Below are 20,775 nucleotides of genomic sequence, written 5' to 3'. Positions count from 1 at the left end.
AAATCACAGCCCTTCTCCTCACGGGGGTCCCCAAAGCCCCTCATGGGGGACCCAATCCTCAGACCCCCAAGATCGCCCCTGAGTCCCCTCCAGCCCATTCCCTCACTGGGAGCCCTCTGAACCCCTCACGGGGGTCCCCAAAGCCCCCTATGGGTGTCCTCCATCCTCAGACCCCCAAGATCGCAGCCCTTCTCCTCACAGGGGTCCCCAAAGCCCCTCATGGGGGACCCAATCCTCAGACCCCCAAGATCGCCCCTGAGTCCCCTCCAGCCCATTCCCTCACTGGGAGCCCTCTGAACCCCTCACGGGTGTCCCCCAACCTCAGACCCCCAAGATCACAGCCCTTCCCCTCACGGGGGTCCCCAAAGACCCCTATGGGTGTCCCCCCTCCTCAGACCCCCAAAATCACAGCCCTTCCCCTCACAGGGGTCCCCAAAGCCCCTCACGGGTGTCCCCACATCCTCAGACCCCCAAGATCGCAGCCCTTCCCCTCACGGGGGTCCCCAAAGCCCCCTATGGGTGTCACATCCTCAGACCCCCAAAATCACAGCCCTTCTCCTCACGGGGGTCCCCAAAGCCCCTCATGGGGGACCCAATCCTCAGACCCCCAAGATCGCCCCTCTCAGAGGCTCCTCCAGCTCCTTCCCTCACTGGGAGCCCTCTGAACCCCTCACGGGGGTCCCCAAAGCCCCTCACGGGTGTCCCCCATCCTCAGACCCCCAAGATCGCCCCTCTCAGAGACTCCTCCAGCTCCTTCCCTCACTAGGAGCCCTCTGAACCCTTCATAGGGGTCCCCAAAGCCCCTCACGGGTGTCCCCCCTCCTCAGACCCCCAAAATCACAGCCCTTCCCCTCACGGGGGTCCCCAAAGCCCCCTATGGGTGTCTCACATCCTCAGACCCCCAAAATCACAGCCCTTCTCCTCACAGGGGTCCCCAAAGCCCCTCATGGGGGACCCAATCCTCAGACCCCCAAGATCGCCCCTCTCAGAGGCTCCTCCAGCTCCTTCCCTCACTGGGAGCCCTCTGAACCCCTCACGGGGGTCCCCAAAGCCCCTCAGGGGTATCTCACATCCTCAGACCCCCAAGATCGCAGCCCTTCCCCTCACGGGGGTCCCCAAAGCTCCTCACGGGTGTCCCCCATCCTCAGACCCCCAAAATCACAGCCCTTCTCCTCACGGGGGTCCCCAAAGCCCCTCATGGGGGACCCAATCCTCAGACCCCCAAGATCGCCCCTGAGTCCCCTCCAGCCCATTCCCTCACTGGGAGCCCTCTGAACCCCTCACGGGTGTCCCCCATCCTCAGACCCCCAAGATCACAGCCCTTCCCCTCACGGGGGTCCCCAAAGACCCCTATGGGTGTCCGCCATCCTCAGACCCCCAGGATCGCAGCCCTTCCCCTCACGGGGGTCCCCAAAGACCCCTATGGGTGTCCCCCATCCTCAGACCCCCAAGATCGCAGACCTTCCCCTCACGGGGGTCAGCCCTCAGGGGCCCCGGCCCCGCTGACGGCGCTCGGCCCCGCCCGGGCCCGCGGCTGCCCCGCCTCTCCCGCCGCGGCCTCACAAAATGGCGGCCCCAACAGCGAGCCCGTGAGGGAGCGGAAGGATACAGAACCCACGATTAAAGAGTCCCTCGAGAGGGCGCAGAAAGATCGGGCTGGCCCCGCACTCGCTCTCAGCGGGAACTGTGGGGAATGCGGGGATTTCTCCTTCTTTTCTCCGTCGTCCTCCCCGTCCTGGGGCCGTGGGTAGAGGCCTGGCAGGGGAGGGGTTACCTCTGGCGGAAGGATATCTAGCAGTAGGGTTGGGCCGTGAGGGTTCCCGGAGTTAGGTCCGGCCGAGGCGTTTTTGCGCCAAGTATAAAATGGCGGCGGCGCCTCACGGAGAAGGGGTGGCTTGGATGTGCTTTAAAACTTTGATAATTGGGATTTGTAAATATATCTGTATTTATATGTGCGTATTTCAGTAGTTTGTGTATGTCTGTCCCCTCTGAGCGCCTTCCAGTCCAGGATTTTGCTCCCCTCAGGCTGCCAAACCCCCCTCTCCAAGGTGTGTTACCCCTCAAAATGTCCTTTTTTTGAGGTAAAATTGGTGCTCTGGGGGCCTGTTTCTTCTCTGGGGTGTCTTCCTGTGAGGCTTGGAAAAGCTAAATAATATCCTTAATGTGCTTATAATAATCTTTTAGGCTTAGTTTTTCCACGCTTAAGTCTTCCCCAGCTTGTGCAAAGACATAAGGCTGAATTCCCAGCTCACTCTAAAGAGATTTGAGACATTTTAATGCCAAAAAACTTGATGTCAGTCTGCATGTCCACAGCAATGTGTATGTTTTGAACCGATTTTATTTAAAGTTTCATAATAAATACTTCTCCTGCAGGTTTTCTTAGCTGGGAACACAGAAGTCAAAGCAGCTCTGCAGAGGAGAGTTTACATTTTTCATCTCTGGTTTTACACAGATGGTTCAAAATCAGCACGCTTGATTCTTTCTGCAGATTACAGGAGAGCTGCATCCACTTTTCATAGTAGAATGCAGATTTTTCTAATTTTTTGGCTATTCCTGGCACTTTTTAAAGTGCTGCTTCAGCCTGCCCCCAGCCACACACCCCCCAACTCTCAGGATGATTTTGGGATGCTCCACATCACTTCATCCCAATCAAACCCCAAAAAAAGCACATTCAAGAAGACAAATCAATCCCAGAAAACAATATTGGGGGAAAAAAATAATAATTATTCCAGGTTGGGTTTTTTTCCTCCCATTTTGTGATGATGTTCAGAAATAAACCTCAGCAGGTGAAAGTCTCCCCGGAGAAAACTCAAGGCTTCTGCTTGAATGATTGCAGCATTGTTTGTTGTTGGTTTTAAAGGGATTAAGTGGGTGGAAAACCTGAAATATTTTCATTTGGGGGTAAGATCCACCTTTCAGCTCTGCCCCATCACCCTTCCACACCCCACAATGTACCCAGCATCTGTCCCAGCATTGGGAATAAACCTTGTGGGGTGTAAAAAAAGGATGAAAAAATCAAATTTGGGGGCAATAAACACCTGGCCTTGACCCCACTAAGCAAAGTCAGAGCATTTCCATGTCTGTTTACCCTCCTGGACATCATTTTTTCTGCTTGGGCTCACACCACAAGGCTCAAAGTGACTCTTTTTCTCAAGAAGAAGGTTTGTGCTGATATCTTGGGCACACCCCTGCCTCTTCCACCTTGCATTCCCGAGGGGAAGGTTAAGGGACGAAGAGGAATTTTGAGAAATTGGGCCAGGGGAGCGCAGAGGGTCGATGCTTTCTGCAGAACGAGGGCGATTGCACAAACGAGTTTCTTAAAAAAGCACTTGAGAAATTGTCACACAGGGTGGGGACAGCCACGCTGACACGGGGGTGGCACCTCCCCAACCCCCTGGGAATGGAGAGGGGCTGTTTGTGCCCCTTCCCCTGGAGTTTGCCCCCAGTGCTGTTGTGATTCCAGGAGGAAAAGGGGCAGAGAGGGGTTGGAGATTTTTGGGGAGCCCATCACCATCGAGGTGAGCTGATGAGTGAATGAGGAATGGCAAAACCACCCAGAAACAAAAAAAACCCCAACCCAACAACCTCCAAAGTGACACCAAAACCAAATCCTGGCGGAAAGAGAGAGAGCAGGGGGGTGAGGAGTGGCAGGGAGGGCTTCAAATTAAATCGAAATCTAAGGAGCTGATGCTGGCAATGGGAGCTCGCCAGAAATTAAAGCTGTTGAACTGCAGCAGACTGTCCTCTTCTTGGGAGAGCTCCTGGCTGCCTCGGTGGTCACCAAGCTTGCCCAGCCCTCCCTTGGGCTTGTAGAGGGCCATGTCTGCGAGCCCCAGCCCCTCCAGCTCGGCCATGTCCAGCCGTGGGATCGGCATCCTCCAGTAGATGAAGGAGTCGTACTGGCTGCTGATGGTGTCCAGCATTTTCAGGCTGTGAAGGGGCACCCGGGGAAAGAAAAGGAAGAGAAAAGCTCTACTGAAAACACAGGAGTTGCCCCAAAGTGGGCAGAAATCTCAGGTGTTGCCATGTTGACTCTGGCCCGTAGGATAATGCCCTAAAAAGGGGATATCCTTTTAGGATAGTCCCCAAAAAAGGGGCTATCATTTTTAGGATAAGCCCCAAAACTTTTTAGGATAATCCCCAAAAAAGGGGATATCCTTTTTAGGAATAACCCCCAAAAAAGGGGATATCCTTGTTAGGATCACCCCCAAAAAATGGGATATCCTTTTAAGGATGATCCCCCCAAAAATGGGATATCCTTTTAAGGATAGTCCCTTAAAAAGGGGATATCCTTTTGAGGATAATCCCCAAAATTTTTTAGGATAATCCCCCAAAAAAGGGATATTCTTTTTGAGATAACCCCCAAAAAATGGAATATCCTTGTTAGGATAACTCCCAAAAAATGGGATATCCTTTTAAGGATGATCCCCCCAAAAATGGGATATCCTTTTAAAGATAGTCCCTTAAAAAGGGGATATCCTTTCTAGGATAATCCCCAAAATTTTTTAGGATAATCCCCCAAAAATGGGATATCCTTTTTAGGATAACCCCCAAAAAATGGGATATCCTTTTAAGGATGATCCCCCAAAAAAGGGGATATCCTTTTTAGGATAACCCCCAAAAAATGGGATATCCTTTTAAGGATGATCCCCCCAAAAATGGGATATCCTTTTAAGGATGATCCCCCCAAAAATGGGATATCCTTTTAAGGAATAACCCCCCAAAAATGGGATATCCTTTTAAGGATGATCCCCCAAAAAAGGGGATATCCTTTTTAGGATAACCCCCAAAAAATGGGATATCCTTTTAAGGAATAACCCCCAAAAATGGGATATCCTTTTAAGGATAGTCTCTTAAAAAGGGGATATCCTTTCTAGGATAATCCCCAAAATTTTTTAGGATAATCCCCCAAAAAGGGAATATTCTTTTTGAGATAACCCCCAAAAAATGGGATATCCTTGTTAGGATGGTCCCCTAAAAAGGGTATATCCTTTTAAGGATAATCCTCTAAAAAGGGGGATATCCTTTTTAGGATAATCCCCTAAAAAGGAGTTGGTGGTGGAGGAGAGCACGGGGTTGTGCAGGTTTCACTCTAGGCTGGGTCTAACTGCAGGTTCGAGCTCTGCCAGAGTTTTATCCACACCCTTGTCCGGTAATTCGGAGGGGGCCCAAGGGATTTGTCAAGCCGTGCCTCAGTTTCCCCAGACAAACAGCACGGGAGGGGAGGGCAGGGTGGGGATTAACCCCTTCCCACCTGCTCCTCCTGAAATCCCTCCTGCCAACACCCAAACTCACTCTTTTTCCACCCCTGCACACCTTTCCCTGAGCTGAATCCCCGTGGAATGGGCAGTGAGGAGGGGTCCCTGTGCAGCCCCCTCCCCTTTGATCCCACCCCATCCCTCCCTCCCCTGACCGAACCCTCTAGAACGGGCTGGAAGGAGCCTCGCCCGGCATTCCCACCACACCCCACCCATCCCTGCCGTGCCATCCATCCGTCCATCCATCCCCGCTGCAGAATTCCCCCTGCAGCTCCACCCCGATCCACCAAAAAATTGGGAAAGAGCAGGACAAGACGTGGATCAGCTTCTTGGCGGCGGAGCTGAGTCACTGCCTGGCTTCTCCCCGGCAGGGTTGTGTCATTCACCTCCTCGATTGGCACCGGAGGTGGGGAAAAAAAAAAAAAGCAGACTAACCCAAAACATCCTCATTTTCTTGCTGATTCCCCGTCTTAAAATTCTCAAGGATGATTCAGGCATATTTTGGATCGGTGCGATCAGCTGCTAAATTTAAGGTTCTGGATGTCACTCAGAGGCTATGAAAGGCTCCTGTGTCACCCCCTCCGGGTAAAGTGAGCCACAGAACTTTAAAATAGTCTCTTTTATTCCTGGGGGATCCATCTCTTGGGATCTATCCGTGAGTTTTTTGCAACACAAGGGTAGAGAATTATTAATGGTGATGGGTGTTGTGGCTATGGATTTTAAAGCTCTAAATGGTGAAAAATTGGAGTTTAGTGACCAGAGAGGGGGAAAGAGAGTTTAGTGACAAGTAAAATAATCAAATATCCAGGAAAAGGGAATGAATGTGGAGGGAAAACCCCTCTTGTGTGGCGTGTCACCCCTAAAAAAGAGCATTTCCCACAGGCTCAGTTTGCCCTACTCATCCCATGGAACCAAAACCACCTTTCTCCACTCAAATCCCCGCTGGCTGTGGCTCATTTCCCCCCCCTCAAAAAGAAATTCCAACACCCCAATCCTTGCCGGAATAAAAAGCATCCTCTGGCTGAGCATCCTCGCATCCCTTACCTGCGGAGGGCGGGCGGTGCCGGGAGCGGTGAGCTCGGTGCCGGGCCGGGCTCTTTGTGCCGGGGAGCCGCGGGCGGAGCAGCGTCGCTTTTGTCTGCCGGCGCTGCTGGGTCTGCAATGCAGCCCCTCCAATTGCCCTTCCTCGTGGGGGGAGGATGATGATGATGATGATGATGATGGCAGATGAGTCAGCGGCTCCCACCCGCGCCAGGGAGGGAGGGGGAGGACGGCAGGGGCGGAGATGCTGCGCGCTGGACCCCCAAGCCGAGGATATATTAAACCTGGTTCACTCCTCAAGCCTTCAGCTGCGTGTTGGGAGGAATCATTTGCAGTCTGCAAGGAGCTGGGGGATATTTCTTTAACCTGCACGTGAAGATTTGGGGGGCTGTGGTACCCCCAAACCTTGGGAGGGCACTGTGCAGGTCAAACACAGGGAAATTTGGCTCAGAAAAAAAAAACCAAATTTTTTTTTTTACTCTGAAACTGAGGGTATTTGGTCCTAAGGCCACATGACAAAAATATCCCAGCTTTGTGGCCGAAGCCAGACGTGGAACTAGAAATTGAGGGAGACACCCAAAACTGGCATCAATCACTGCCAGGGCTGAGGGGGGGCTTCACCCAGGCTGGGGGCACCTCACACCCCACTTCACCCCACAGCTGACAACAAAGAAAACCCCGATGCAACCCCTCAGACCAGGGAATCTCCCTGCCCCAGCACCTCTGAGACCCCAAACACCTTTTTTGGGGGCACAGGCCACATCCATGCACCTGAGAGGCTGAGGACAGCCCTTGCCCTCCTCTCCCTGGGCTTTGCCTGAGATCAACATTCTTTTGGAGCTTTAGGTTTTTTTTTTTTCTCTTTTCCTCCCTGTTCCCTGTTCCCTTGGCACCATCAGAAATGAGCATGCAGCTCATTTCTGATGGTGCCAAGCTGTTCTGCCAGTGCTTGGCTTTCAGCCAGACTATTTCTGCCTCCTCCTCCTCCTCCCAGCACTGTCATGGGCAAAGAAGATCCTGCTCCAAAATAGATCCTTGGTCTCAGCCAGGCCCCTGCAGCACTCAGCACAGGGAAAATTCCAGCTGGGAGCTGTTGGAGGATGCTGGTCCCTCCAAAGGGTTGAGCTGCTGTGTTTTTGGGGGTCCCTCAGGCCATGGGGTGCAGTTTGGCTGAGCAGCCTCATGAGAAGCTGGATGTCACCCGTCTCCTTGCTCTTTGGGGTGTCTGTCACCTGCTGGTGTGACAGCCCAAAGACTGTGGTGTCCCTCTCTGAGAAGGGACCTGGGGCTGAACCCTGAGGGGACATAGCAATGAGGGCACTGCTCTGGGTTTTGGGAGGGCTGCAAGGGGGACAATGTCCTCTGGCAGCACAAACACCAAAAAAAAAAATGAAATGAGTCACAAACACTTGGGGTATTATCAGCCAGGGCCACCCGATGGCTGGGGACAGGCGTGGGACAGAGACCCGAGTGAGTGGGGACAGTGCTGCCTTGTTCAGGATTTCTGGAGTGGGAGCAGTGGGGATGGTTGGGATTTGGGGGCTGACACAGCAAGGGACACTCCGAGGCTCACACAGGGGCATCTCCTGTGTGGTGGCTGTGGCAGGGCTGTGGTGGTGGCAGTGGCAGGGCTGTGGTGGTGGCAGTGGCAGGACAGCAGTGGTGGCAGTGATAGGACAGTGGTGGTGGCAGTGGAAGGGCTGTGGTGGTGGCAGTGATAGGACAGTGGTGGTGGCAGTGGCAGGGCTGTGGTGGTGGCAGTGGCAGGGCTGTGGTGGTGGCAGTGGCAGGGCTGCAGTGGTGACAGTGGCAGGGCTGTGGTGGTGGCAGTGGCAGGACAGCAGTGGTGGCAGTGGTAGGACAGCAGTGGTGGCAGTGGCAGGGCTGTGGTGGTGGCAGTGATAGGACAGTGGTGGTGGCAGTGGCAGGGCTGTGCTGGTGGCAGTGGCAGCACAGCAGTGGTGGCAGTGGCAGGGCTGTGGTGGTGGCAGTGGCAGGACTGTGGTGGTGGCAGTGGCAGGGCTGCAGTGGTGACAGTGGCAGGGCTGTGGTGGTGGCAGTGGCAGGGCTGTGGTGGTGGCTGTGTCAGGACAGTGGTGGTGGCAGTGATAGGACAGTGGTGATGGCAGTGGCAGGACAGTGGTGATGGCAGTGATAGGACAGTGGTGGTGGCAGTGGCAGGACAGCAGTGGTGACAGTGACAGGACAGCAGTGGTGGCAGTGACAGGACAATGGTGGTGGCAGTGGCAGGACAGCAGTGGTGACAGTGACAGGACAGCAGTGGTGGCAGTGACAGGACAGCAGTGGTGGCAGTGACAGGACAATGGTGGTGGCAGTGGCAGGACTGCAGTGGTGGCAGTGGCAGGGCTGTGGTGGTGGCAGTGATAGGACAGTGGTGGTGGCAGTGGCAGGGCTGTGCTGGTGGCAGTGGCAGGGCTGCAGTGGTGGCAGTGGCAGGACAGTGGTGGTGGCAGTGGCAGGACAGCGGTGGTGGCAGTGATAGGACAGTGGTGGTGGCAGTGATAGGACAGTGGTGGTGGCAGTGGCAGGACTGTGCTGGTGGCAGTGGCAGGGCTGTGCTGGTGGCAGTGATAGGACAGTGGTGGTGGCAGTGATAGGACAGTGGTGGTGGCAGTGATAGGACAGTGGTGGTGGCAGTGGCAGGGCTGTGCTGGTGGCAGTGGCAGGGCTGTGCTGGTGGCAGTGGCAGGACTGCGGTGGTGGCAGCAGCCCACCAGATGTTGTGCAAGCGGAAGGGCACCGAGCTGGAAATGGTGACACCACTCAGCACCGGCTGCAGGCTGGCTCGGGGGTTCCCACGCCTTTGGGTGCCCCACGGGCTCTGGGGTACCCATGGAAAAAGCGGGAATAAGGCTCGGGGGCACACGGGAACATAACTGGGACTTGCTGGGGACCCCCAGCCCTACCTGGTCCCCTGGCATTCCCCCGGAGCTCCTGGAAGCCCCTCCACCCCAGCTGGGGACCCCCAGCCTTAACAGGACCTCAAGAACCCCCAAGTTGCTCCTCTTGGGACCCTGGAGACTCCCATTCCTACCGGGACCCCCGTTCCTCCCGGGCCCCCCGTTCCTCCCGGGCCCCGGGCCCGCAGTGCCGGCGGTTCCCGGCGAGGGCGCTGTGCCGGGGCCGGGCCGAGCCGAGCCGAGCCGCGCCGGGCGGCGGGAGCTGCGCCGCGTCCGCACCGGGCCACGCCTGGGGCTGCGAGCGGGGCACCGGCACCGGCACCTCCCGGCCACGCCTGCGGCTACCAGCGGGGTACCGCCACCGGAACCCGCACCGGGACCGGGACCCCCGAGCCACGCCTGGGCTGCGAGCGGGGCACCGGGACCGGCACCAGCACCGGGACCGGGGCTCGCACAGGGATCGGGACCTGCACTCCCGGGCCACTCTTGGGGCCGCTGCGAGCCGGACACCGGCAGCGGGACCGGGACCGGGACTTCCGAGCCACGCGTGGGGCTGCGAGCCGGACACCGGCCCCGGGAGCCGCTCCCGCGCCGGGACAGGTAATGGGGCCGCCACCGGGACGGGAACCGGCCGGTCCCGCAGGGTGCGACCACGGAACCGCCGTAGGAAGGCGGAGAGGGCACCGGGACCGGCACCGGAACGGGAGCGGGGCGGCGGGACGACCCCCCTTGCAGCTCGCTGGTTCAACCGGGGAGCCCTCCCGGCACCCGCCGGGTCTCCCCAACCCAACCGGGACCACCGGGGTCCCAGGGCCTGCCGGGTCCCACCAACCCTACCAGGACCCGGGGTCCCAAACCCGGCTGGGACCCCCGAAGTGCCGGAGCCCCGCGGAGCAGCCGCTGCCCCGGGGGTCGCAGCCGGGACCGTCCCTCACTAAGGAAATTCACCTCCCACTCTGCCGCCCATCCCGGGGGTCCCGGGCACCCCAGGACTGTCCCCCCGTCCACCCCACATTCTGGCCTTCCCTCCGAGCTTCGGGAGACCCCAGCGGGTACCCTGGCAGTGGGGGAGCCCAGTGCTGGGGGGCTCGGAGCGGACCCCCCTGCCCGGAGCCCGCCGGTGACGCAGAGCCCGGCGGTGCTTTCCCAACCGGGAAGTCATTTTGCCTGTGCCGGCAGGGCCGGGCCCAAAGCCGCCGTGCCCGGGGCCACCGAGCTGCCCAGGTGGGCAGAACCCGGCCACGACTCCTCGCAGGGGTGGCGGGGGGCGTGAGACCCCCAAAGCGGGGATCGGGGGGCAAGAACCGACCAGAACCGCCCGGAGCCGGCCCCGCCGTCGCCCTTTCGAGGCCGTGAGGCCCTGGCGGGTGCCGGAGGGGCCTTGGGGGCCGGGGGGCTGCGGGCAGGGGGTCGTGGCCGTGCGGACCCTGGAGGTTTCGCTGGTGGCTCGTCCTTGGCCGAGCTGCCCAGGGAGGCTCTCCCAGCGCCCCGGGGGCAGCTGCGGTGCTGAGTTCGGGGGCACCTCCCCAGCAAGGCCCGGCCGCTGCGCTGCCGGATCCCAGCGCTGTCCGGGCCGTGTTTGCTAAGGAAATCAGGCTGGGAAGGAAAGCAGCCCCCTCCTCATCTGCCCCGCAGCCCCCTCCTCATCTGCCCCGCAGCCCCCTCCTCATCTGCCCCGCAGCCCCCTCCTCATCTGCCCCGCAGCCCCCTCCTCATCTGCCCCGCAGCCGGGGGCAGAGGCCGGGTTTGGCAGGGGGGGCACGGCGTGGGCACGGAGCCGGTGTGCACCGAGCGGGACGTGTCACAGCCTGCCCGATGCCAGCGCTCCAGGAGGGGCTCGTGGGGACCGGGGACGGGGACACGGCGGGGGACACGGGGGTCCTCTGGTTATTGGGGAACGGCACAGGGGGCACCCACCGCATGGGAATGCCCGGTTGGAGGGTGACTCCGTGCGGTTCTTGGGGACAGATCGTGGCCGGAGGTGCTGATGGGGCCGTGCGGAGGCTGGGCTCGGAGCCCCCCGGTTTGGGGGCTGCCCCGCCGCCCCGCTCCTCCCCACCGGCAGCAGGAAGTGCGGCCGGACTTTGGTCCATCCGGCGGCACCGGCGCAGGGGCAGAGGAAGGAACTTGTCCTGTTTGCCGGAGCCGTGGGTCCGACACCCCTCGGCCCTGGGGGCTCTCCCGTGGCTGATACCGGGCTGAGCTCCGGCCACGGCCCCTCGTGGGTGGGTGAGTTCCCTGCGTGCCGCTGGCTCCTTTTGTTTTTAAGGAGTTATCTCTCCTTAGCATGAGGGGAAGCCCCCATTTTAGGGGTGAACCCCCCCTTTCCACACCTCCTTGCCTCCCCCAGGCAGTACCTGGGGAGTTTGGGATAAAATCCCATCAGTCCCTGTTTATTTCTCCCCCATCTGCTCTTCAGAAGCCGGAGCGGAAGAGCTCAAGCTCCGGCCCCTTTTCGGAAAGGCCGGGATATTTTTAGCTGCCTGGCTCAGGGAGTTGGGATTTGCCATGGCTGCCTCCATCCCCCCCATCCTGCCGCAGCATCCTTCAGCCGTGTCCTGTCCTGGAGCGGGGGACAAGGCCCAGCCATGGCCATGGGGACAACTCTGGGGGTCTCTGTGTGATGCTCAGGGTCGCTGGGACTCCCTTGCAATGACAGGTGTCCCCTTGGGTGGTCCCTGTGTGACCCAGGGCTCTGCTGAGGACTCTCTGCCTTTTGTTCCTTGATGAGAACTTGCTTTAGCATTAATTTGGGGAGCTCTGGCAGCATCACTCTCCCTTCCCTCTCACAGCCAGCCGCTCCTCTCCACGCTGTGCCACCTGACCAGGTGTCCCCATGGAGTGACCCTGCCCAGGGGTCCCGGCAGCTGTGCCAGCCCGGGGGGACGCTGGCTGCCACCACCAGCAGCATGAGTGACTTCTGGCACAAGCTGGGCTGCTGCGTCGTGGAGAAGCCCCAGCCCGTGAGTACCTCCCGTGCAGCCATTTGGGGCAGGGGGTGTGGGGTCAGCAGGGTTTGATGGCCTTCATCCCCTTGCAGAAGAAGAGGAGGAGACGGATCGACCGCTCCATGATCGGGGAGCCCATGAACTTCGTGCACCTGACACACATCGGCTCCGGAGACATGGCTGCGGGAGAGGGGCTGCCCATGGTACCCTGGGGGGGCTTCTTGGGGGGCTGGGGCTCAGGGCTGGGGTGTTGGGGCTCTCACCCGGGTGATAGGTGGTGGTTTTGGAGTGGTAGGTGTTGGTTTTGGGGTGGTAGAATCTCAGGGTTGGGTGCTGGGTGTTGTTCTGGGGTGCTGGCTGTTGTTTTGGGGTGCTGGGTCTCAGGGTTGGGTGGGTGTTGTTCTGGGGTGCTGGGTCTCAGGGTTGGGTGCTGGGTGTTGTTTTGGGGTGCTGGGTGTTGTTTTGGGGTGCTGGGTCTTAGGGTTGGGTGCTGGGTGTTGTTCTGGGGTGCTGGGTGTTGTTCTGGGGTGCTGGCTCTCCTGGTTGGGTGCTGGGTGTTGTTTTGGGGTGCTGGGTGTTGTTCTGGGGTGCTGGCTGTTGTTCTGGGGTGCTGGGTCTCAGGGTTGGGTGCTGGGTGTTGTTCTGGGGTGCTGGGTCTCAGGGTTGGGTGCTGGGTGTTGTTCTGGGGTGCTGGGTCTCAGGGTTGGGTGCTGGGTGTTGTTTTGGGGTGCTGGGTGTTGTTCTGGGGTGCTGGCTCTCCTGGTTGGGTGCTGGGTGTTGTTTTGGGGTGCTGGCTGTTGTTCTGGGGTGCTGGCTGTTGTTCTGGGGTGCTGGCTGTCCTGGCTGGGCCAGGGGGGTGGCACAGGTGGGTGACAGCTCCTCTCTGCAGACTGGTGCTGTCCAGGAGATGAGGTCCAAGGGCGGCCGGGAGCGACAGTGGAGCAACTCCCGTGTGTTGTAGCGTGTGAGTACCAGCCCATGGCACCCCCAGCGTCCCCTCAGAGCCCACCTGAGCACTCCCATAACCCATAACCTCTTGGATTTTACAGATTCCTGGCTTTTTCAGCCCAAACTTGAACTGCCTGATCCCCCCGCTGGAGGAGAAGCCTTCCTGGAGTGCTTTAACCCCGCGGTATTTATGCAGCACCATCCTCACCCAGCTCCCGGTGACTTTGGGTCGTCGTCCCTCTGGAAAATCCCTCCTTGCTGGAGGCACTGGCTGGTGACACGGGGAGGGAGCAGGGACAGCAGCCCCCAGCTCCTGCCCCACCTGGAAAGGACACAGCCACCCCCCTGAAACGTGCCAGGAGCTGCCAGGCGCAGCCCACGTGTCCCAAATCCTCCCAGTTTTCCCTTTTCCCACTCCCGTGTCTCCCATGGGCTGCATGGTGGTGCCTCAGTTTCCCCAGGGAACCAGTCATGGTGCAGAGGCAGCTTTGATGCCTCCCAGAACATCACAGAGGAGCAAAACCAGGATTAAGCCCCGATATTCTGGTGCCAAACCAGAGCTAAGCCCAAGATGTTCTGGTGTCGAACCAGGACTGGATGTCAAACTGGGATTAAACCCCAATTCTTTGGAGCAGAACTGGGACTAAACCCCGCTGCTTCGGTGCCAAACCAGGATCCAACCCCAACGCTCGGGTGTCTCTGAGCCCACAGTGCCTCCAGCTGGCATTCCACCGCCGCCAAACCCCCACCTCCCTCCTTTTTTTAGGATCTCTTCTTATTTTTAAGCTCCCAAACCCACCTGAGCAGCCTCTGTGGCCTCGGGCAGGACCGTGGTGGGGTCCCCTCCACCCAGGATTGTCCCCAGGCCGGACAGGGCCTGACCTGAGAAGGGCTCTGGAATTAGGTGTGGGTGTATATAGTTTAATTAGTGCCAGGATTAAATATTAATTAGCACGTGCTGGGTGACAGAGCCTTTCCCCTGCCCTGTGCTCTGGTGGGAGCTGGGCTTTTCCAGCCCCGTTAGGGTTTTTGGGAAAAAACATTCCACCCTTGAAATAAATGCCTTGTGCTGGCCCAAGGGGTGGGTGCACGAGCTGCCCCAGGCTCCTCGCTCCCTCCTCTGCTCCTGGAGCAGCCAAAATCCACTGGGAAAAGCTGAAATTCACAGCAGGCAGAGGCCACGACTTTCTATGGCACAACCAGTTTCCTCCCGGCTGGGCTGGACTCGGGAGTGTGGCTGCACTGACACCCCCTCCTTGGACACCCCAAAATGTTCCTCTGACCCACTGTAGAGGGGATTGCACCCCAGGGAAAGAGGGGGTGCACCCCCAGCTCGAGTGGGGCAGCACCCCATCCCTGAATAAAAGCCAAGAGCCAAAACTGGAAGAAAAGGGGAATTTAATCCTTGGAAAGCAGTGACAGTTCTGGACAGCTGCGTGTCTGGACCCCCTCTCTGGGGTCCCCCAAGGAAGGAAGATCATCAAGAACTCGTTAACTCCCCCATCACCCCAACGCCTTCATCAAGGGGGTGCAACTCCTGCCCATGGCACCCCCAAAACCCCACCCTGGGGACCACTGGGGCAGAGGGAGCCATTGTGGGGGGACAAACCACGAGCTGAGCTCTAACAGAGGCAGCTGCAACCCCTCCACACCCAGGCACCTCACAGGGGGCCTGCTCAGGGACCCCAACTTCACATCCAGACCTCAAAAATCCACGGGGGTGCCTCTGCTATTTCGGGGAGCCCGGGGGCTGCCCCACGGCGATGCGGCTGACCCGCTCCAGGACATCCTGGGGACACAGCGGGGGCACGGCCTGCGCCAGGGGACACTCCTCCACCAGGCTGTTCATGGGGGTGGGTGGGGGCACCACCTCCTCCTCGGGGCCCCCCGCAGCCGCCCCCAGACCCCCCAGTGCTGCCCGCAGGATGGGCAGCACCTTCTTACGAGTGGCCACGGCGTTGCCCTGGGCGTAGGCGGCCACGCAGGGCCAGGGGCTCGGCAGCGGCCGCAGCAGCAGCGACGGCGTTGTCGCCTCCTCCAGCGCCCGGCACAGCTGTGGAGAAGTGACCATGGGGCTGGGACTTGCCCAGCACCCCCAAAATTGCCAGGTTTTGGGGCAAAGCACAGCTGGAGATGGCTGAGCTTGGCTCCCTGACTCACCGTGCTGCGGAGGGGCTCCTGTGGGCTGTACACCCCAAGTTTTCGGGTGGGTTCGTGGCGTTCGTTGAAGGACACGGTCATGGCCACCAGCCCCGCGTAGCCACGGGCCTGGCAGAAAGCCTCCAGGTCCTGCAGCAAGCCAGGCCGGAGCAGGAAGGTCTGGGCAGAGGGGAGGGGTCTTGGCGTCACCGTGATGTCCCCAGTGTGCCACTCCCTGCCTCAGTTTCCCCCTCAGCCCCGAGTCTCACTTCCAGGTCCTCGAAGACGCCGCTGATGGCAACGACAGCCTCGTCGTTGGAGAGGACTTTGAGGTCCTTCCGCAGCATCTGCTCTGTTGTCAGCCCTGGGAGGTGGCCAGGGGATGAGGCCCAGGGCACCTTCCTGTCCCCAAGGAGAGGGGGGGACACACCTGGGTGCCTCTGGCCTGGCACACCCACCTGTGACATCAAACTTGGCCGCCTGCAGGGCTCCGAACACGGCGTCACGGGCTGGCAGCTCCGGGAACCTCTCCTCGAGCAGGGACACGCAGGCCACGTCCCTGGGTGTCACCTTGCCCGCAGCTGGGCTCAGGTTGATGCAGTCCAGCAGGATGGTGCCTGCAGGGACAAGCAGGGCTGTGGTGTCACCGTCCCCAGGGCTGGAGCTCAGCCAAGACCCCACAGAATCCCAGAATGATGAGGTTGGAAGAGACCTCTGAGATCATCATCCAGCCCATGCCCTCACACCTCCACCAGAGCATAGCACCCAGTGCCATGTCCAGGCTTTTTTAAACACACCCAGAGCTGGTGATTCCACCACTTCCCTGGGAAGAGCATTCCAGTACTTTATTATTCTTTTGGTAAAAAATTGTTTCCTAATATCCAACCTACTCCTTCCCTGACACAGCTGGAGACTGCATCCTCTGCTTCTGTCACAGACCGACCCCACCTGTCTCCACCCTCCCTTCAGGAAGGTGTAGAGAGCAATAAGGGCACTTCTAAACAACTTCTTCTCCAGGCTGAAGACCCCCAGCTCCTTCAAACGTTCCTCATAGGGTTTGTGTTCCCAGCCCCTCCTCTGGACACCCTCAAGCATCTCAACATCCTTCCTAACCTGAAGACTGGACACAGCACTCAAGATTTGGCCTCACCAGTGCCAAGCACAGGTGGTGAATGACCTCCCTGCTCCTGCTGGCCACACCATTCCCAAAGCAGGCCAGGAGCCACTGGCCACCAAGGCACGCTGCTGGCTCATACTCATCCTGCTGTCAACCAGCCCCCCAGGTCCCTTTCAGCCCCACTGTCCCCAGCTGTCCCCTGCTCACCGTGCAGCAGCGCGGCCGTGGTTCTGTCCAGCACGCCTGGGGGGCCCTGCAGGATCCTCTCGGTCACCAGGGTGGCACAGGAGCCCACGGGCTCCACTGTCACCTGGCACGGGGGACCACGGTCCCGCTCCAGCGGCCGGTGGTCCAGGACCTCCACCACGGCCTCGTCCAGGGCAGCGTCAGCACTGGTGGGCAACGGGAAGGGTCACCCCTGGCAGAGCCTGCCAAACCCCCTTATTCCTTTTTTTCCTCTAAAAACTCCCTAGAAATGGATCAATTTCACCCATCCTGGGTGGCTCTGTGTGTGGGTGGCCCTGGCTGTCCCCAAGGTGCCACCCCCCAGCTCACCAGGGCAGGACGTGGTGATCAACCAGAGTCAGGGAGAGCAGCCCAGCGTGGTGCCAGGTCAGTCTCATCCCAGCCCAGCGTGGTGCCAGGTCAATCTCATCCCAGCCCAGTGTGATGCAGCCCCTCCAGGTTGATCTCATCCCAAAAATGAGCGAGGTGTCCAGGATGCCCCAATCCCGCAGCAAAATCAAGCGAAGCTCTGCTGTCCCCAAGGTGCCACCCCCCAGCTCACCAGGGCAGGACGTGGTGATCAACCAGTGTAAAGGAGAGCAGCCCAGCATGGTGTAGCCACCCCCAGATCCATCTCATCCCAGCCCAGCGTGGTGCCAGGTCGATCTCATCCCAAAAAACGAGCGAGGTGTCCGGGATGCCCCAATCCCACAGCAAAATCAAGCGAGGGTGGCCCTGGCTGTCCCCAAGGTGCCACCCTGGCTCACCCAGGCAGGACGTGGTGATCAACCAGCGTCAGGGAGAGCAGCCCAGCGTGGTGCAGCCCCCTCAGGTCGATCTCATCCCGAAAGACCAGCCAGGTGTCCGGGATGCCCCGGTCCCGCAGCAGGAACGTCGTCTCCGTCCGCAGCGCGAAGTCGGCGCGGGGGATGTTCAGCACGGGCACGAAGGCGGCTCTGGGAGCTGGGCTGGTCTGCAGCAAGGGGGGTCCACACCCAGTGAGGCATCCCCCAGACCCACTGGTGGTCGCTGGGGTAGTGGTTGAGCCTCACCTGGGCTAGGAAATAGGCCAGGGCCAGCGCGGAGACGGCGGAGTCCAGGTCACAGGCCTCGTTGCCCATCACCACGTGGATCTCCTGGTGCTGCTGGATGTGATCCTGCAGGGATGGGAGGGGTCAGGCACAGCAGCAGCATGGCCTTGTCCTCCAAAAACCTCCAAACTGCTCCCTTGTCCTCATCAGTGCTCCTGGAGCCACGCATCACAGGTGGCACCCACGGATTGCACCCTCCTGACGAGCTCCTGGCACCCCTGGGGCTGGCTGGGATCCACCTCTGGCCTCCTGACGAGCTCCTGGCACCCCTGGGGCTGGCTGGGATCCACCTCTGGCCTCCTGACGAGCTCCTGGCACCCCTGGGATCCATTTCTGGCACCAAATCCTCGGGTTTGGGGCGTGTGTGTGGAGTGAGATGTGTTGGGATTCCAGGAAAACTCACCTGAGCCACCAGGTGAGGCCAGGGACCATCCCAGCCCCGCAGCCCTGGGAGCACTGAGTGCTTTAACCCATTTGTTCTAAAGTTTGGGGCTGCTTGTCACCCCAAAAATGATGTTTCACCCTCTTTTGCTTGCCTGCAGCAGCAGGAAAAACATGTCACTCCCCTGTTCCCTGCCCACAGGAGCCATCTCATCCCCAGGCCCTGATTTTTGGGACAATTCTCTGCTGCCATAACCCAGATTTGCTAATTTTTGGTAGAAACTGAGGGAAAAAAAAGAAAACCAACCCGAGAGCAGCTGCAGCCCAAAGCCCTCGGCAGGTCTGGGATGGGGCTGCAGCAGGGAGAGGTTTTGGGGTGTCCCTGGTGTGGCTGTGCCACCTCAGTGGGGCACCACACTTGGGGCTCTCAGCTCAATCCATGGCGTGCTCATCTCCCCCTGCACCCCCAATTCTCCCCTGCTCCCCCAATTTCCTGCTCCCCCAATTCCCTGCACCCCCATTTCTCTGCTCCCTAATTTCCTGCACCCCCATCTCCCTGCTCTCTGAATTCTCCCCCTGCACCCCAATTCCTCCCCTGCACCCCCATTTCCCTGCTCTCCCATTTCTCTGCACCCCCATTTCCCTGCACCCCAATTCCTCCCCGCTCCCCAATTCCCTGCACCCCAATTCTCCCCCTACACCTCCAATTCTCCCCTGCACCCCCATTTCCCTGCTCCCCAATTCTCTGCACCCCCATTTCTCTGCTCCCCAATTCTCCCCCTACACCTCCAATTCCTCCCCTGCTCCCCCATTTCCCTGCACCCCAATTCCTCCCCTTCACCCCCATTTTCCTGCTCCCCAATTCTCTGCACCCCAATTCTCCCCTGCTCCCCCAATTCCCTGCAGCCCCATTCCTCCCCTGCTGCCCCATTTCCCTGCTCCCTAATTCTCTGCACCCCCATTTCCCTGCACCCCAATTCTCCCCCTACACCTCCAATTCTCCCCCTGCACCCCCATTTCCCTGCTCCCTAATTCTCTGCACCCCCATTTCCCTGCTCTCTGAATTCTCCCCTGCACCCCAACTCCTCCCCTGCACCTCCATTTCCCTGCTCCCTAATTCTCTGCTCCCCCATTTCCCTGCACCCCAATTCTCCCCCTGCACCCCCATTTCTCTGCTCCCCAATTCTTCCCCTACACCTCCAATTCTCCCCTGCACCCCAATTCTCCCCCTACACCTCCAATTCTCCCCTGCACCCCCATTTTCCTGCTCCCCAATTCTCCCCTGCTCCCTCATTTTTCTGCTGCCCCATTTCCCTGCTCCCTAATTCTCTGCACCCCCAATTCCCTGCACCCCAATTCTTCCCCTACACCTCCAATTCTCCCCTGCTCCCCCAATTCCCTGCACCCCCATTCCTCCCCTGCTGCCCCATTTCCCTGCTCCCTAATTCTCTGCACCCCCATTTCCCTGCTCTCTGAATTCTCCCCTGCACCCCAACTCCTCCCCTGCTCCCCAATTTCCCTGCACCCCAATTCCTCCCCTGCACCCCCATTTCCCTGCACCCCAACCCCCCCCCCGTAGCCCCCCCTTCCCCTGACCCCCCCAGACCCCCCGGACCCCCCCAGACCCCCCGTTCCCCCCATCCCCCCGTACCTGCAGAGCCGCCCGGGTCCCCATCACGAAGCGCTCCATGACAGCGCTGAGGCACGGCCGGAACCGCCAGGATGGCCCCAGTATAAACCAGTATAAACCAGTACGGCCCAGTATAGCCCAGTACGGCCCACTACATCCCAGTATAACCCGGTATAACCCAGTACAGCCTGCTACAGCCCAGTATAACCCAGTACAGCCCGGTACAACCCAGTATAACCCGGTATAACCTACTACAGCCCAGTAGAACCCAGTATGGCCTGCTACAGCCCAGTATAACCCAGTATGGCCTGCTACAGCCCAGTAGAACCCAGTATGGCCTGCTACAGCCCAGTAGAACCCAGTACAGCCCAGTACAACCCACTATGGCCCAGTACGGCCCAGCACAGTCCAGTACAAGCCCAGGCTACCCCAGTACAGCCCAGTATAAGTTTAGACTATCCCAGTCCAGCCCAGTATCACCCTGGACTATCCCAGTATCACCCCAGACTGTCCCAGTACAGGCCAGTACCAACCCAAACTATCCCAGTCCAGCCCAGTATAACCCCGGACTATCCCAGTATAACCCCAGTCCGTCCCAGTCCAGCCCAGTATCAGCCCAGACTGTCCCAGTATAAGCACAGACTATCCCAGTCCGTCCCAGTAGCAGCCCAAACTATCCCAGTATAAGCCCAGACTATCCCAGTCCAGCCCAGTATCAGCCCAGACTGTCCCAGTATAAGCCCAGACTATCCCAGTCCGTCCCAGTCCAGCCCAGTATCAGCCCAGACTGTCCCAGTATAAGCACAGACTATCCCAGTCCGTCCCAGTATCAGCCCAAACTATCCCAGTAGCAGCCCAGATGTCCCAGTATAAGCCCAGACTATCCCAGTCCGTCCCAGTCCGTCCCAGTCCGTCCCTGCCGCCCCTCCCCCCGCGCCGCAGGGGCCGCTGGGAGGGGGCGGGACCATTCCCGGCATCCCCCGCGCTGGGGGGGGGCGGGGGACACCCCAAATCTCCTCTTTTCACCCCAAAACCCTCCCGTGACCCCTGAACCCCCCCCCGCACCCCTGAACACC

The 20,775-nt window shown here is 59.4% G+C and overlaps 3 protein-coding genes across 4 annotated transcripts; 1 reads left to right on the top strand and 2 right to left on the bottom strand.

The window, feature by feature from the left end:
- Positions 1-2,320: 2,320 nt before the first annotated feature.
- Positions 2,321-11,263, bottom strand: MLLT11 (MLLT11 transcription factor 7 cofactor). Its single transcript, XM_059871323.1, has 3 exons — positions 11,138-11,263; positions 6,303-6,716; positions 2,321-3,930 (listed from the first exon to the last, which is right to left on the bottom strand). The coding sequence occupies exon 3, from the start codon at positions 3,921-3,923 to the stop codon at positions 3,660-3,662; it is 264 nt and encodes an 87-aa protein (XP_059727306.1). The 5' UTR covers positions 3,924-3,930; positions 6,303-6,716; positions 11,138-11,263; the 3' UTR covers positions 2,321-3,659.
- Positions 9,478-14,507, top strand: CDC42SE1 (CDC42 small effector 1). The gene is made up of 5 exons (XM_059871322.1): positions 9,478-9,820; positions 12,013-12,183; positions 12,261-12,371; positions 13,058-13,132; positions 13,218-14,507. Exons 2-4 carry the CDS (start codon positions 12,130-12,132, stop codon positions 13,127-13,129), a joined length of 237 nt encoding a protein of 78 aa, XP_059727305.1. The 5' UTR covers positions 9,478-9,820; positions 12,013-12,129; the 3' UTR covers positions 13,130-13,132; positions 13,218-14,507.
- Positions 14,498-20,645, bottom strand: PRUNE1 (prune exopolyphosphatase 1). Of its 2 annotated transcripts, XM_059871321.1 has the most exons (9): positions 19,721-20,645; positions 18,377-18,422; positions 17,650-17,754; positions 17,365-17,570; positions 16,580-16,764; positions 15,714-15,872; positions 15,525-15,619; positions 15,277-15,435; positions 14,498-15,169 (listed from the first exon to the last, which is right to left on the bottom strand). In XM_059871321.1, exons 3-9 carry the CDS (start codon positions 17,716-17,718, stop codon positions 14,846-14,848), a joined length of 1,197 nt encoding a protein of 398 aa, XP_059727304.1. In that variant the 5' UTR covers positions 17,719-17,754; positions 18,377-18,422; positions 19,721-20,645; the 3' UTR covers positions 14,498-14,845. The 2 variants fall into 2 exon arrangements, with proteins under 2 accessions (XP_059727304.1, XP_059727303.1); XM_059871320.1 differs by lacking the exon at positions 18,377-18,422.
- Positions 20,646-20,775: the final 130 nt, after the last annotated feature.

Source organism: Haemorhous mexicanus, chromosome 31 (assembly GCF_027477595.1).
Source record: "Haemorhous mexicanus isolate bHaeMex1 chromosome 31, bHaeMex1.pri, whole genome shotgun sequence".
NCBI lineage: Eukaryota > Metazoa > Chordata > Aves > Passeriformes > Fringillidae > Haemorhous > Haemorhous mexicanus.
The sequence above is the reverse complement of the archived record's forward strand: the minus strand, read 5'-3'. Positions and strand labels throughout refer to the sequence as shown.